Genomic DNA, 16,602 nt, shown 5'->3' with positions numbered 1-16,602 from the left:
GTTATTGCCACCAGAAACAGACTCCAGCAGAATGACCCACTCACATGAATGGACACATAGATGCAAAAGTGGCTTAGGGCTGGATTCCTCTGACAGTCCCAAATTGAATTAAAACACCCAGGCCATGACCTGCATGTCCTTTTAAACAGAAAAAAGATAAGCTGTGTAAAGCAGTCTTAGTATGGGATGCAGTTTAGTATAGTTTCTGCTGTGCGTGGCCAGATTAATCAAACCATCAGAAAAACAATGTTTTGGTTTGGTTATTTTTTAACAGATGCAGTGCAAAAGGATAAATCCATTGGCATTCTTCGTTTGCCACCTCTGGATTTATTTCATGGCAGTTTGAATTTGTGCAAAATTTGGGGGTATTCTGTGGAAGATTTTTTCTAAAGAGCAGATATTATCATAAAAGAACATATATTTGATTTCCTGTAGCATTGCAGCACACAAAGCAAATTTCTACTTTGAAAGTCTTTTCACCCTGGTCTTGTGACTGTCATGAGATTCAAATAAATACTCAGGCAGCAATCTGGAACACAATTTTCAAATACTCCAGATTTGTTCTTGCTGATATTAATATAATGCTAAGTTTAGAATCCATTATTTGTGGCTGAATTCTAAATTTGGCCCTCTCTGTTGGTTCCTGTTACACAGATGAGCTGAAATGCATCACTGAAACAAAATATAAGATGAAATTCAATAATGTATGTATGCACACGTGATTTTAGCTGGGGGGTTGGTTTTGCTAGAAAAGCATTTTGCATGACTTCACAACTTCACCTCAAAGGATCTCAAAGGATTTGCTAGCAATGAATATTTTAACATCACAAGTTATTTAGCAATGGGTGAGTTTTATTAGCACCATTTTGCAGTAGGCAACTCAGGTACAGAGTGAAGAAGTGCTTTACCCATGGTCATAAAATGAGTGGCAGAAGCTGTGAGAGATCCAGGGACATCTTGCGAAGTTGCCGTTAACCATTCCAGGAGGAAATGTGGCAACTATTAAAGCTGACTTGCAACAGCGAGGGTCCTATTGTAGCCTCCTTTTGATGCGTATGAAGAAAACTTTCCTTCTTTCAAGTTGTTGGATTTTGTTTATCATTTTTACCTTAGAAATTCAAGGCCTATTTATGCTGGAAAACACTAGAGAACTTCACAAGAGCAAGAAGAATGGAGGTGCAGGAGCTGAGAGAGATTTGATGATTTTCAGTGGACTGTTTCTAACTTTCATTTTTTTTGCTTAGTTAATCGCTATTTTTTTCAGTGTGCGATTGCTTCATATTGTTTCAGGAAATATCTGTTCTCCCGTTAGTGTGGAAGAGAGAAAGCGAGAGAAACAAAATAAATTCAGGCAGACTACAGCTGGTATTTCTAAGGTTAAGAAATCAGGGGGGAAATGAGTGAAGGGAATCCAGCCTCATAAAGATAAAGAAAGCAGCTGAAAAAACCTACAAGCCCAGATGAAAAAAATGCTCTAGTGATCACACAGTAGCTGAAATAACAGGTAATGCACACTCCCAGCCACACACCCAGGCAGAAAAATAAAGCAGTGCCAAGTTTTTGCAAGGTACAACAGATACTCACATAGTTGGGAGTGTTTTTCATCCCTAGAATCAGAGGTTTTGTTTCTTTTTTAAATGGAGAACAAGCTCACTGTAGGGCAACATCCCACTAGGGAGGCAGATACAGTGATGGTTCCTCAGTGTCCCATTGCAGCACAAAAGAGAATGGCAGCCACGAGTGAAGAAACAACCAGAGAGTTAATCATAAGGTACTGCTTTGCCTGAGGTGGAGGGCAGAAGGGGAGCTAGCAAACTGATGTGAAAGAACACTTTAGCAATAGAGAAAAATGGGTGACTACCATTCCAGGAAATCTCAGCCAGCATTGAAAAACTCTCGGAGAGACCGAGTGCCTTAGATGTCAATGCCATAGATAGAAGATGCATTAAAATACAAAAGCAGCTCCCTTGAGCTGTATGAATAGATAGCTAGTGATCTTCCTTAAAGGATGTAGCAGCAGGATTGCCTGCTGTAGGTGGAGAGATTTATACCCCTTGCTCCTGGAGACTGAGTTTACAACAACATAAAAAAGGCCATACCAAAGGTCTCTCTTACCTAGGAACCTGTCTCCAACAGCAATATGGAATATGTTTGCAGAGAGGGTACTCAGGTAGAGTTTCATGATACAACTGATCTAATAGCTTGCTGCCATCCCTTCCTCCCCACTCCTTTTGCTCACCCTGCTCCCTGCCACATGCTTTTGTTGTTTCCCTTATTCTGGTACTCAGTGGACAACCCACTGAGCCAGTTCAACCTGCTAAGCCAGTGAAAAAGTAAGCAAGCTTTACCGCCCACCCCCCCAAAAAGCCCCCAAATGTTTCCTTTTGTTGTATTGAGCTGAATTACTTCATGGAAGGGCTCAACAAGCACCAGAGCCCATGCAAGAGGGGAAGCCATATCACACATCTGTGGATATGAGGAGTTGAAGCAGTGCCACAACTGAAGGGAAAGGGGTTTTTTCGTAAGTGTGTTAGGAGGGACAGAATACGTTTTCTTTTCATTCCACTCAGCTGACAGAGTGCTATGAAAAGCATTATGAGTAAAAGTCACAATTTATATCTTAACCCATGCTACTCAGAAGTGTAAATATGTACATATATATATACCAGATACACATCTGCTATACAAGCATATAGATACATAGGTTTACATGTACATATGTATAGATACGTACGCACCTGTGTGATGTATAAGCAAGCACACACACCCCCACAGGCACACAGAAGCAGGTGCAGCACCTGGTGCATTCTAGCAAGGCAGAGAAAAGAAATGAAACCTCTTCCAAATTAGTTGACTTCTGCCTCCTGCAGAGCTAGCCCATCCCAGAGGATAAAACAGGAGACAACAGGGCAGTGCCGCACATCCTTATGCAGTCCTGCTGGCTAAATTGTCTCAATTATAGGAGATTGCCACCTCAGCAGGTCCCCCGCTGCATCCTCTGCGGCTTGCGTCCTCTGCACCCTTCAGGGAGTAAGGAAACGCGGAGGTGAAGCAGCAGCTGGCGAGGCCCGTGCCAATTAGAAGCAGCAGCAGACAGGATCCCACCCCTGCCTCCTTGAGAGGCTTCAGGTAGAGTTATCATTTCAGTCCAGCACTTTTGATCCCAGCAAGAGGCACGCTCCTAAGAAGAGCTGGCGCTTGCCTCTAACTTGTCATTATTTGTTAGTGCCCCAGCACAAGTGCTGGCTGTGTGCACACGCTTACACCCCTTCTCCTAACTCTCTGCCCACGCTTTGTTGCACCTGAGCATTTGCTTATGGTGGTTGCTGCTAGGGTTTGGAGCGTAATTGTGGCCGAAATCTCTCTTAGTGGCTCTTAGTGCAAACCCTGTGTTTTCCCAGAGGCTGTCAATAACGGGGAGACTTGGGAGAGGAGGGAAGTGGTTAGGGTGACAGCCAGATGGGGCAAGGCTGAGACACTGCTAATGAGCCAGGGTGGAGCAATAAAGGCAGCAGGCAGCGGGCGAGGGGAACAGAGGTAGAGTCCTTGAATAGAAAGCAGCATGATAATGAGGCCGTAGTGCTTTGCTTTAACTGCTTATGCTGTGCAGTCTGCAGCCTGCTGTGCAGGAAGAAGGTAAAGGGGAGTTGAGTTATTTAACCAAACTAAATAACAAGGAAGTCATGTCAGCACAACAGCCTGCTTTCGCAGAACAATAGTCCCCCGTTGCTACCTAAACACAGAGATCCAGGCTAGCCGTGTATTTTCTACACAAGAGACAATCTCCCCTGTGCCTGCTGTGGATTCAGACAGCTCCATTACCACCGTGAGGGCAGGAGATCTGCCAGTGTCACAGGGATGGGCCTGACCTGCTACACCCTCGTGGCCTCCAGCGAGTCAGAAACTGGCTCCTTGCACCAAGGGTGCTGTCTGTATAAATGGCATTGGCCTCCAAATAGGTGGGCCTGGGTTGATCAGAGAATATAGCAGACTACCAATGTATCCTGCCAAGCTCTATGTCCATCAGCACTGATCTTAGCGCTGTCCTCACAGGTAAACCAGGAGACAACTCATTGCCCCAGGCCTATCAGCTGTTGCATAGTGGCATATCTCTACAGCTAAATGTCTACCTCCTCATCAGTCCCTGGGTAGGAACTTGTCTCAGTCAGTACGAGGCATCCAGCAAGCTCTGAAGGTAATGAAGGGAGACCCAGTGATCAGAGTCAGGCCTGGGGGGCTTGTATTTTTGGTTCTGCTCCCAGCTCTGCCAACAGTTCAGCATTTGACCTTGGGCAAATTGCTTCCTTGCTCTGTGCATCAACTGCACAACCTGTAAAACAGAATTAACACTATTGGTAGCCTTAGACTGAGGTCTCTGACACCGGTTTCCCTGAGTGTCTGTGCAACTCTTTGAGATCCTTGTGTGGAAGAAGCAAAGCGTGAAGCCAGCAGTGACATATAACAAAGTCCTGCTGTGATGTATAACGAGGATGCGTTGTAAAAACCCTGTAACCAAAACAGCAGGCTCTGCAGACAACTAGAGGTTGATGAGTCTGCAAAAACTCTGTTCCCATCGGGAGACAAAGGCTCAAAAGAAATAAGAGTGCCCTTGAGGATTCGCCAGGGTGACTGCTCCCATGCTCAGATCCTCAGCGGACCTGTCACTGGCAAGAAATCCATTGTGGAGAAGGTTCTGGGGAGGCAGCGACTACCCGTGGAGGACTTCCACAACTCACCTTTCTGCCAAGACTAGGTTCCAGCCAGAGGTGTAGCTCAGAGGAGCTGTATTGTGATGACATGAGTGGTCTTGAAAGTCAGAGGGGAGATGTGGCCCATCAACTCCAATTACCTTCCCTGCAGGTGCTTAATCCCTCTTGCTGTGTGGATATTATTTGTTTAGTTTTTCAAATGACTTCTCTCTGACTCCCAGTCCCAGGGGATGTTGATGTGTATTAGGCATATTGCTAGCAAAATGCTCTGTATATGAAACCTACTCTAGTTCATCTAATTTGAGGATGGACAACTCCATCAGGTTTGTATCTGCTGCTTGCTTGGTGTGAAAAGTGGCTTGTCCATTTCTCCTGCATGTTGCTTATTGTTTTTTTTCCCCCCTTAGAACGAGTTTTACCCACACTCCCCAATCCTTTTCCAGGTCAGTATATGTTTTATGTTGAAGTAGCTCTTTAGCCGGGTCATTCTCCATCATCCTGATAAATGCTCAGAGCTAGGTATGGGCAAAACAGTTCAGAAATACAGGAAAATAAGGGTTTTCCCTTCTTGTCTACATGTCATTTGGTCCCTCCTGCTCACCTTCTTCATCCTTCCCCTTCCCTCCTCCCTTTTCAGAAACGAATCAACTAAATAGCAACAACCTTTAGCCAAGCTTTGACTATGGTGTTGTGTCCTCACCCAGGTCTAGACAGTCTTCAGAACCTTCAGTGAGGTTCAATTTGTCTGCAGACCTACTCCTAATACATATTCCAGTCTAAGCTGTCTTTGACCACATGTTCTGATTTGGACCAAAAGCATAGGCAGACCTAAAATTTTGCAGAGATGGTGGAAGGGACAATTGAGAAGCTAAAAATTACATTGCTGCCAGGAGGTTTTTCACTCTAGTTGTGCAAACTATTCATGGTGAAACGCTTTGTTTTCTCATTCCTCTGTCACACCCCCCCAAGTCTGCCAGTCACATAGTGCTGCATTTGAGGCAGAGAGCATGAAAAGAGGTGCATGGGGAGGTGTTACTGTCTGCTTTATTCCAAGGGAAGAAGGTATGAAGGCAGCACAGCCCCAATGTCCACACGAGATTTGGGGTTTGGATGCGACCTTGAGATTCTGAAAAATTGCAGAGACTGGGCACTTCCAGAAAGCAGGCTACAGCATTTGAAAGCAGTGTTTGAAACTAAATCCAACAATAAGGCAGCCAGTTCCTGTATTCACTTAAAAAATCTTGGCCTAGGGCTCCTTAGTATTTTTGTTTTACTGCCATATGATGAAGATGCGCTCAACTCATGGGATGTTCAGAGGCCTAAATAGTTAATGTCTGTGCAGAGCTTTGGCGTAGAGTGTTATTAGGAACTCATGTTGGTTTTTTTGCAAAAGGGCACCTGCCCAAGTAAAGCACCTGCACGTACTCCCATGAAAAGAACAATAAATGCTGGGTGTTACACCAGCTCCCTTTAACTACTCTGCTGTTTTCAAATCAAGCTATGCTCTTGGCAACTAATTCAGGCTCAGGATGTAGTCACAATTGCCTATTTAAAAGGCAAATCCACAAATACAATTAAAGAAAAGTACCTACAAAAAAAAGAGGGGGAGGTGTGGAGAAATCAAGCTACCATTAAAATTAAATCCCAGATAGTGATTTGTAAATAACATTCAAGGAGCTGAGAAAAGGAGTGAAGTAGGCCATTGGGAACCTAGTGTGGAAAAGTAAATCCAATTAAACACCATTATTGTATGTATTGCAAATGAAACTTGTGCTTGGATATGAAATTAAAGTTGCTGAAGCTGTTTGGGATGTAAGGTTTTGAGTTTTCCAATTTTGAGTGTTCTTCTTTTAAGCAGAATTTTCAATGACAAATATTTTTGTCTGATGGTAAACCCAGGGCTCTTTCTTTTTATGATTATTTTTATTATATATCCTTAAATTCCACAAGCAGGCAGTGTTAATTTTTTTCATAGCCAGTACTGTTTACAGCTGGTTTTGAATTAGTAGCCCATTAAGCTAAATGATAAAGCAAAAACTGCAAGTGAGCAAGGCCAGGATTTCCATACCAAATACCCCTCCTAATCAAGCTGCCAAGGCCATCCTGTACAGCTTTAGTCAATCCTTTAAGACACTTCCCCCTCTGTCTTTGAAGTTGTTATTTTTTTCCTTTTACTGCTCCCCAGTCTCCTGAGATCATCTCGAAGGACATCCTGGTGTGACATCACTTCTGTGAGGAGTCTCCAGGAATTTGTGGTGCCAAATGCTGGGATACATCCAGTGACCCAGGACACGCAAAGAGGATTTTGCAGAGGGGGAAAGTAGAGTTTAAATCCTCTGGACCTCATTTGTTTTCTGAAAGCCCCTGCCAGCTTCTCCAATGTGGGCGTTCAGCACAGATATTGGCGCTTATCTCAACATTTGCTTTTACTTTGCTGTTCACCTTCAAAGAAACCTTAGGCATAAAATTTTCTTGTTAGACCTTTTTCTGCCTATGAGTTGATGTTCTGAGATGCAGTCCTCGGCTCTCAAATAAGCCTCCCCTCAATGACCAGAATCACAGCCTCCTCCCTCTTTCTCTTTCAATTTCCATTTCTCCTAAGCCTTGGTAACACTTCCCTGCCCTGTGGGGTTTTAAGCATTAATTTAAAAGGAAGGTGTTCTGAGATGAAGAGCGCTGTAGTCATGCTAAGCATTGCTATCGTTAGCTAGCTGCTGTGGAAACATCTTGCTTTCAGGCAGGCTGGAGACTCAGAAGCAGCCCATTCAACTAAACACATGGGACTTGAATTTGATGAGGCAATTTCCTAAAAGGCTGGTGGAGCCCAGCTGATTCAGCTCTCAACACAATTGTCCCTGGTCAATTTTCCAGCCCTCCTGATTTTGCAACTGGGCACTCAAAATGCCATGAAATGTCTTCTGGGATGATGCCACATCTTTCCATCTACCTGTCTGCATTGTAACATCACATTATAATGGGATGACACAAGACCTGGCTGTCACAAAGGAGGCCTTACTGCATCATCAGGTGGCTTTTCAAAAGAATTTTCTTTTGGAAAAGGAGAATTTGCTCATTCCACACCACACCTGCCAATGACAGGGCAAGGGAGATCATTGTTGAACCTCAAAGGGGTCTGTCACAACCAGGGTGCTAGCTCCACCTCTGTCCTCCATTGTCTCTTGCCCTCAGCCCTTTGAACATAGACTCCCTCCCCCGTGATTAGCACCTAGTGTCCACATCAGAATGGCTTAGCCAGACCAATGGGCTTCAAAACCCAGTCTCAGTCTTCTCAGGAGATTTGTGATGAGGGCTTACCACAGATTAACCAGGGGCTTCCTCAGCATGGTTAGCTTGAATGCCCTGGGAGCTCTGCAAGGGAGATGCCGTGTTTCCCAGAGAGCAGCACATCCAGAACTGCCCACGGGGCATCAAGCGTGCCAGTCCTTGGGGCCTGATCAAAGTCCAGTCATGACCATCAACAGGGTGGCAAAAGATTTATAGCAATAGTGTGTTAGTAATTGGAGGAGGGGGAAGGAAAAGGAGAATGAGCAGTCCTCTCTTTCTGCCAAAATGCACACTGATGGGAGAATGACCCTGTATGACTGTAGATCGTAGCTAGTCTCCATTTAGCTGTAGCCCGTGTAGCCTGTACTGTCACTAATGCCTTCATCAGGTGGGTGGGAGCTGGGGGAAGGGAGGAAAGAGATGTTCATTTGGGTCTGATGACCAGAGTGGGAAACAGAGAGCATCTTTCTAATACCCTCTCAGTCCTCTTCCCTCCCTATGGAGGTCCTAGCTGCGGAGAAGAGAGCTCATCTGTTGCAGCGGTCACCTCCATCCATCCCTGCTCCCCTTTTGCTTTCTCTGGTGCATGGCCCTCTCAGTCCTGCTGAGCAGGCAGCTCTCGTATCAGCAGGATCTGCTTTGGCAAAAGGATGAACATCTGAATATTTCGAAGCTAAGGAGAGAAGCATGGGGGAATACCTCAGAGAGTACAGACTGTAAAGGGTTAACACGTTATGGGGGTTTGCTGACCAGGCAGTGGTGTGGGAGTAGTCCACAGAAACCAGCCCTCCCAGTATGGTGTGGCCAGCTAAAGAACCCACGCGTCTCTGGAGTCCACTGAGGCCAGTGGGTGCTTTCTCAGATGGCTCCAAGAAAGGGTCAGTGAAAGCCCAAGCCTTCGCAGCCTTTGAAACAAACTAGTTGGCAGAGCTGGGGAAACCATAGCATAAACAGGCCAAAAGAGACAATCTTGTCGTATCGTGATCCTGACATAGAAACTATCAGCAGAGAAAAATAATGGCCATAGGGACCAAGCACAGGAGGGCATGTTTGGAGCCATGTGCATGTCTCCAAAGCAAGCCATGAATTTCCATAAATTCTCAGGCATTCAGGGGCCATAGTTCAGCTGTACTCGTCACTCTGCAGTGATGTATGCCTGACTACTTGGAGCAGGCTTCTCTCTTCCCTGAAAGCTGGCTGAGCTTCGGGCATCAGCACCTGATAGCACCCATGACCCTGGCCGGCAAGCACAACTTACGGCTCTCCTTGCTTCCCACTGGTGGTATCCAGCCAGATTTTCCAAAGAGCTCATTCTCCAGTTGGTGAGTGCAGAAGGGGGTGGCTCTGCAGGGTGGATGCTTAGGCAGGCCAAGCTTCTCTTGCTGCTCAAGGTTGATGTCCATCCCTGCCAGGTCTGCAGGCACTGAAGGCTTGGACCACATTGGGTGCCAAGCCTGCGGGGGTTTCAGGCCAAGGGAACAGGAAGGACAAGACAGGGTGAAGGCAGAAGGCCAACATCATATTAATTGTTTCTTGCTATTTCATAGGTACCAGGCAAGGGGTGGCATTGTATCTTATTTTGACCATGTGGTTAAAAGTGAATAAAATCAAATTCAGAGGTGATGATGGTGTCTTCCAAAAGGGGTAGTAGGGATGTACCTGGAAACAGCCTCTTAGGGAAAAGAGAAATGCCAAGAATTATTTCTACTACAGCTACTAGCATTGCTTGGTGGGTTTTTCTGGATAGCAACAGTTTCTGTTTGCTGAGATTGCTTAAAAAAAAAATAAAATAAAAACCAGTCTGCTTCTTCCCCCAAAAAAGCATAAAGAAAAGAAACCAGCTTTCTTAAAGAAAAAAGAGACACACAGGGGGAAAGAGAGAGAAATGGCTTTATTGCTTGATCTGTTTCTGTACTTTTTGTTCATTAATTTTAATTTAGATTGATTTATTCCAAAATGAGCACTGGCTTGCATATATTTGCATAACCCTCTCCAATAGCAATGCTGTGGAGAATCCAGCGAGTGAGGAAGAGCAGCAGCAGAGAGCAGGAACTGAGACTGGAAGTCCCAGAAAGAGATTCCTCTGAGCTGGGCCCTTGTACTGGGATAGGAGAGGAATTTCAAGGTCTGCTTAGTCACAGATGTGGCTTTGCATGCATGCAGAACAGCCCTGCAAAACAGAGGTTGGGGCACAGCAGTCAGGTGGGAGAGTGGAGGTTGGGTGAAACCAGTGGGGAAGAAAACACACAACTGCACTGCAGAGATTAGAAACAAACCCATGGAAGAGCAACTGCCGTGGAAAATCAGTTGTCCGGTAGGGACACTGATAGTGTCAGCAGTGTAGCATGGACAGATTACCCTGCAGAGCAGAGCTCGGGCAGGCTATAACCCTCTTGAGACAGATATCCTCAGCCCGGAGGATACTCATAGCCTGATACCATCTGTGTGTTAGATGAGTTTCTGAAGCCATCAACTGAACCTTCATCCTTAGAGACGATGAAGGCAACTTATACCCACTGCACAGCAGGTGTACCTAAATCCTTGCTCTCTCCCTCTCTCTCTCCTTACTTCCCATGCTGAGCTGCCAGCCGGGCTGACTGGGACCGAAGTGTGGAGGGCAGCAAGGAGGAGGATGAAGAACAGCCACCGTTGTCTTGATTTAATCCTTACCCACACACAAAAATTCCTCCCACCCTTGAGAGAAAATGACCAAAGAGTAATTCCCACCTTCATCCTCCTCCTCCCCTTTCCATTTCCAGTGTAAACCACTCAAGAATTTGCCTAACAAATTGGCCTCCCCTCTGGTTATTGCCCCAAGTGAACAGTCTCTCCATTCACTAACCCATGACGGTAAGTCGGTTTGGGAAGCGGCAGGTTTATCTTCCCGGCTCAGGCACTGCACCGGGCCCGCTTGTGAACTGGTTGCCATTCAGTGTCTGCTCTGCTGTTGATAAAGCACATTACACATGGCTGGGCTTGCATGATTAATACAGCTGTCTAAGCGCTCTCTCTAAAAACAAAAACAACCGGGAGAAGGGAGGTGTGGGATTTGGGAGGGAGGGGGTGCACAAGGAAAAAGCCAACCATTCCAAAGAAATCAGGCTTGCAGAAAAAGCAGAGTGCTCCTGGCAGGCCTTCCCTCCTGTGGACGAGCAGGTCTGTCAGCAGAGCTCCCCTGCAAAAGGGAAAGGCCTAGCAGCAAGGCGAGCAAAGAGAAATGCGCTTGGCCCTTCCCCACCATTGCCTGCATGTCCCTCTGCAGTCTGGGGAATGAGTGCATGGACAGGAGCAAGGGGTCAGGCCATGGAGAAGGATGTGCTATAATCAGCATAGCTTCAGTGAGGTCTGGCCAGGCAGCCTCTACGGTAGGTGTTACAGATATGCATGTTCACTGATGGACGAGTACACACCCCTGACCCAGGTCACCTTATGCACCGTACGCGCACACCCCGTGCTCAGAGGCACATCCCACAGTCATTGAGCAATTTTCAGGCACCCTAGAACATCTAAAGGATGAACCGAAGTGGCTGCAGGCATCTTTCCATTGCCCCAACTCACCCAGCTGAAGGCCAGTTCAGCTGCGTGTATAAGTTGTAGTAACTTTCCCTTTTTAATAACTGGTCTGGGAATGGGCTGTGGGAAGCCATTATGGCTTTCTGCTCCAGCTTTCCCCATGCCTGGGCCAGGCATTAAAGCCATGCTTGCACTGTTAGGGCGTTAAGGTGACCAGGAGTCTCACTCTGGAATTGCACACACATACAGGAGATGAGACCTACATACGTGGATGAGAACTACATACATGGATGAGAACTACAGGTGACACAAAGTAATACTTACTTAGACCACACGCTTTAGAGACATACACCAGTCTGTGGGACCAGCTTGACTCCTGTGAAATCTCTAATTCATTGAAATGCTGAGAGAGGTACATAGGCTTGTTTATAGCGTTCCCATGATACGGGTCCCCTACTTCTTGTGGTTCGCAAGCAGCCCTTGATGAAGGCTAGCTAAAACCTTCTCCTAGTTTGTTCCATTCACGGGCAAGGAGGGATGGGGACAAGGGTTGTTTGGTTGCCGCTAAGCTCACTGCAAGGGAGTCCCCAGAGAGGAGTGGTGGCCCTAAGAAGACCTCAAGGACAGGTCGGGGGTGCACCGTGCTGCAGGTTCTAGAGGAGAAGGATAGGAAGGGCAGAAGCAGTGGTACGACTGGATTTCAGTACCAGAGCAACCTCAAGCACGCTGGTCATGCTCCACCCCGATTTAGTTCCCCTTCTGCTCCAGTCTCCTTTCCAGTCACCCCTCGGTGTGTCCCTCCCTCTTCATTTCTGCTCACAGCCACTCAAATCTTTCTTGTGCCAAATATCCAGCAAAGCTTGTGGAAAACCATAGCAGGGATGAAGTGGGTAAACAGACTGATGAAAAGCTGATGAAAATATTAATTTTTCAAGAGGTTCCAGAGCCTCCGATTAGCAAACCTGCTACCTAGGGCTGTCTGTGCTCTGGGTGAGGGGGGCTATGGTGTTTGTTCCCTATTGAGACACCAGACCATATGCTGGCATCACCTTTGGTCTGCTGTGCCATACACATGTGCGTGAGAGGTGAGCAGGGGAGGGTTTGCTGTATCCTAGGAAAAAGAAAAGCAGAAAAAGCTCGGATCTTCCCTGTGATGGACCCTGAAAAAGTCTGTGCTATGTATTTTTTGGATATTTTGCTTGCAGGATGAAAGTCTTCAGTGAATGGTTTGAAGACAAAGCCATTTTAAGTAACTGATTTTGTATCAGTAGTTTGCCAAGTGGTTGGTTTGGTTTTTGTTGTTTTTTTTTTTTTTTTTAAATTCTCCAGCTGCTAGGGGAATGGAAAGGTTGGGAGAACTATTTTTCAGCTGTGAGAAAACCTTGGAACTTTTTGATATCTACAGGACAGACCTGGTGATGAACCATCTGTGTAACTTTGCAACGTAGATGGTCTTCTGGCCACCGCCAGCCTCACTGGTCAGGAAAACAGTTCAGTTCTAGATTAGGAGTACTGTAAACCAGCTCCAGGATAAATGGTGTAAGCAGCCAGTTCTTTAACACCATGACCTTCTCAGAAAGATACTAAGAAATAAAACTTCAGGAATATTCTTTAGACCTCAGGGAAGGATGGGTGCGCTGCATTGCCGAATGAATCTTCACTGAGACATGAGGTATGATAGATGAGTACTTAGGACACCATGAATGAGCTCCAAAACACGGGGAAGAACTGTTCAGTGCTAAAAAAGCATGAGCAAATTCTGACATACATTAAACCGTGTGCGAAGATTGATAGACACCAGAGACATTTCCTTAATCTTGTTGGAGAGCTGCTGGAGGGCATCCTCCCTAGTTTACACAGTGGTACTTCCACCTCTGGAAAAGCCTATTGCCACTGCAGTCACAGTCAAGTTTTAATTACAGGAGCAGAACTGGTGGTGAGAATGGGGTACAAGCAGGTAATGAACAAAATAGTTTCAACATTAAGAACAGGGAGTGAAAAATCGTGTCTTCTTCTCAGAGGGGAGGGGGGGACACAGGAAAGTAGTAAGAAAAGAGCCCCAAATGAACCCTAGTAAGTAGAAGCTGCTAATCCCTAAAGCCTCAGAGTAGAGTGCAAAGCCCTGGAAGAAAGAAATTAATAACTTTCAAAGTATGACCTTGAAAATGGAATTAACAGTATTCCTCCCTTTTAAGCCTTCATGATAATAAAGATTTCATCTTCTGAAGCCCTGGCAAGAAAGTCAACAGACTAGAAAAATTGCTTCCTGCAGAGGAGCTGGCAAGCGTAAAACCTAAGACCCCTCCAGGTCCCAGGGAGTGAGATGACAGAGAAAGACCTGTATGGTGCACATCCCCTTTCCCCTCCGCCTTCTCCTTTAGAGTTTTTTCCCATTCCTCCCTCATTTTTGGTCCTCTTCTTTGCTCAAAGAGCAGGACTCCAGCCTTTGCTGTAAGTAGCGTCAGCCTGTCAACAGCATGGAGCCCAGAGCTGCTCAGGGTAGACAGCACTTGGAGAAAGAGCAGGCCAGCTCTACTTGGTTTGCCATCACTCCTTCCTTCCCATCACAGACAAGTCCTCCTAGCCTGTCCCATGCCTCACTTCCATTTAGAAACTCATAGGGGCTTATTGTCCTCTTATACCAGGTTATACCTCGCATTCTTTGACAGGATCCCAAGGGCAGATCCCTCAAAGCAAATAAGGAGCCTGTAGCTCTCTGATGCCCTTTGAAACTTGTCTGTAGCCTCTCCTTCATCAGCACTGCAGATACGTCAAACCCTGGAGTCTTGTTAATGTAAATAAGAGAAAAAACTGGCACCTGCTGTCTCTTTTCCTATCTCCATTTTGGTTTACTAAGATGATGGGACCCAGGACCCAGCAGAATATTTTAGACTGGCAGATGTGGGTGTGAAACATGTAGACGGGTGGGTGATTTTTTCCCTCTGGGTACAGACCAGAAATACGTCTACTTTCTACTTGCATCTCAAATGACCCTTTTTAAAGGTCTGTGTTGGGAATCTTGAAAGGCAATTTCTGCTGGCGGTGATGGTGGTGCGCACAGCATTTGGAGGCATGCCTCTGTGCAACCGAGAGGAATTCTGGATTTCCTTACAAGTCTGACCCAGTTTGCCTGTTCAGCGAGGGTTACACGGCATGGCACAGCCTCTGTCCCCCGCTCTTACGGGTCCCTTCAGGGGTGCTGTCGGTGTTGCAAAAGGGAGCTGGAGGGAGTGAGGGGAGAGAAGGGGGAATAATCTGTGTGGAGGAAGTAGAACGGGCTAGAAACTTTGCCACCACTCCCTGCAACCTCTGCTTCTTGCTGCTGTAGTGGGTAGAGGTCTTGCTTTTGACAGGGATGACCCAACCAGCAGATCAGATCTGCCCCCCAAAGCAGTTTTACCGAGGTTACTGCTGCATAGTGGCTGTGGAGTGATGCAGACCGATGGGGATCCAATTCTGCGCCACAAAAACGTGGCCACACCGGGCTGCCTCGGGCAAAAGTGGCTCCGAGCCTGCAGAGCTGGCACCCTTTCCTTCAGCATGGTCCCTCGGGGGCTTTGCTCTGCAGGACCCCAGGGTTTTCCCGCAGGTGTGCGGAGCCACGACCCCTGAGTGTCACCGCCAGCCAGCGCTATTCCCAGCCCGGAGCCTTGCCTGGGGTTGAGCGACGGGAATTTCGGTTTTTTCTTGGCTTTCGGCTGCCACCTCGCGGGGAAGAGGCGATTCGGCGGCGGCGGCTTTGTGGCCGAGCAAGGCGGGAGGGGATGGCAGCCCGCGGCCGGGAGGCACAGCGGAGCCCCCGGGGGTGGGTGCCGGCCCACCGTGCGCAGGGCAGCCGGAGGGCGAGCACCCTCCGCCCGCGGGCCACAGAGCTCCCAGCACCCCGTCACGTACCGCTCCTGCCCTCTCTCATGCCTGTTTGTTGGCACTGGAGCTTCACCTGGCACTGCGTCCGCACCTGAACAGCTCTGTAGGAATCCCCGCTTTTTCTCCTGTAGGTCTGACCCGGGCTGGTACTGACTCCTTATTCTTCCCTTTGCATTCTTGGTACGAACTCCCTCTTCCCATAAATGCCATCATTCCCCATACCTGCCTCTCTCCCACCATCCCTGCTTCCCTCTGCCTGATCTGGGTTTAATTTCCTCTCTTCATCTCCCTTTCTCCCAGGACGTGTTCTCATTACCTATCCAACCTGCATGCTCACATCAGCTCCTGCTTTTCCCCATCCTCACCCTAACTGACACCTCCTCCTCTTGCCCTCTTCAGTGTCCTGAGCCGAGCATGCCCATATTGCCATTCAATTGAAGACCTTCCCTGGTATCTTTTCCTCTGCTGTAGCCCTGCGTTGGTACAAGCGTAAAGCTCATCGTAGTGCCTCAGTCCATATTACCCCCTTCTTATATCCCTCATCACAGCAGCCTTTTCCTATGCCTCTGACCTCATACAATCTTCCTCCCATATTTATCACCTCCTCCTGCAGCCCTCAACCCCAAATGGGGCACTGTAGGCTTTGAGGGGCCAACGCCAGCCATGAAGCAGGGCACGTACAGGGCTACCGAGCAGCCTTCTGACCTTGGCCGCTGCTGCCGAGGGTGTGTGTTGCAGTGCCTTGTAGCACTATAAATTTAAGGCTTGAAGGCAGGAAGAAAACGGGCCCTTTTATTCATCCCACAAAGGTCAGACCTCAGAAGTCTGCTCCCCTCTCCGTGATTTCTGTAGCTAGCCTCGTCTCTGGAGGCTGAGCCTGTGCCAAGGACGATGTACCACTGGAGTCTCAGTTGCTTAGGCCTCAAGGAGCATCATACCAAGCCCTCTCACAACTAAACTGTGCTCCCTGCAGGCGCCTGGGTAGCATCCACTGAGGGCTCAGTAACAGCTGTGCCCCAGGTTTGGTGGGGAGACTTGCACCTCTGCGATTCAGCACCCATGCATTCGGTGGCCACCAGTCTTTTGACACTGGGTAGCTTCTTTCTTAACAGTTTCCTTGACAAAAAGCCCATCTCCCTCTTTCCTAGCGAGATCTGAACACACCCCAGCTAATTCTTCCCACACTGAGCAGTTTCCTTAGCCTGCCTCTCCTGCAGTCAGCAGAGGA

At 47.3% G+C, this 16,602-nt stretch overlaps 1 protein-coding gene across 3 annotated transcripts in view; it reads left to right on the top strand.

Annotated features, from left to right (window-relative positions):
• The window catches only part of LSAMP (limbic system associated membrane protein), a gene marked incomplete at both ends in the record, with an annotated part of 319,707 nt that overhangs the window by 289,562 nt on the left and 13,543 nt on the right, over positions 1–16,602 (top strand). Inside the window, one exon of one of the 3 annotated variants that reach the window (XM_082337973.1) lies at positions 5,117–5,156. The exons of 1 other annotated variant lie outside the window; for it this stretch is intronic. In XM_082337973.1, coding sequence (XP_082194099.1) covers positions 5,117–5,156 — 40 coding nt within the window. The remainder of the gene's footprint in view (positions 1–5,116; positions 5,157–16,602) is intronic. One more of the 3 variants, XM_082337974.1, reaches the window with a different exon arrangement.

This window comes from Platalea leucorodia (assembly GCF_965183815.1).
Source record: "Platalea leucorodia genome assembly, chromosome: 2".
Taxonomy (NCBI): domain Eukaryota; kingdom Metazoa; phylum Chordata; class Aves; order Pelecaniformes; family Threskiornithidae; genus Platalea; species Platalea leucorodia.
This window is presented reverse-complemented; position numbering and strand designations above follow the sequence as displayed.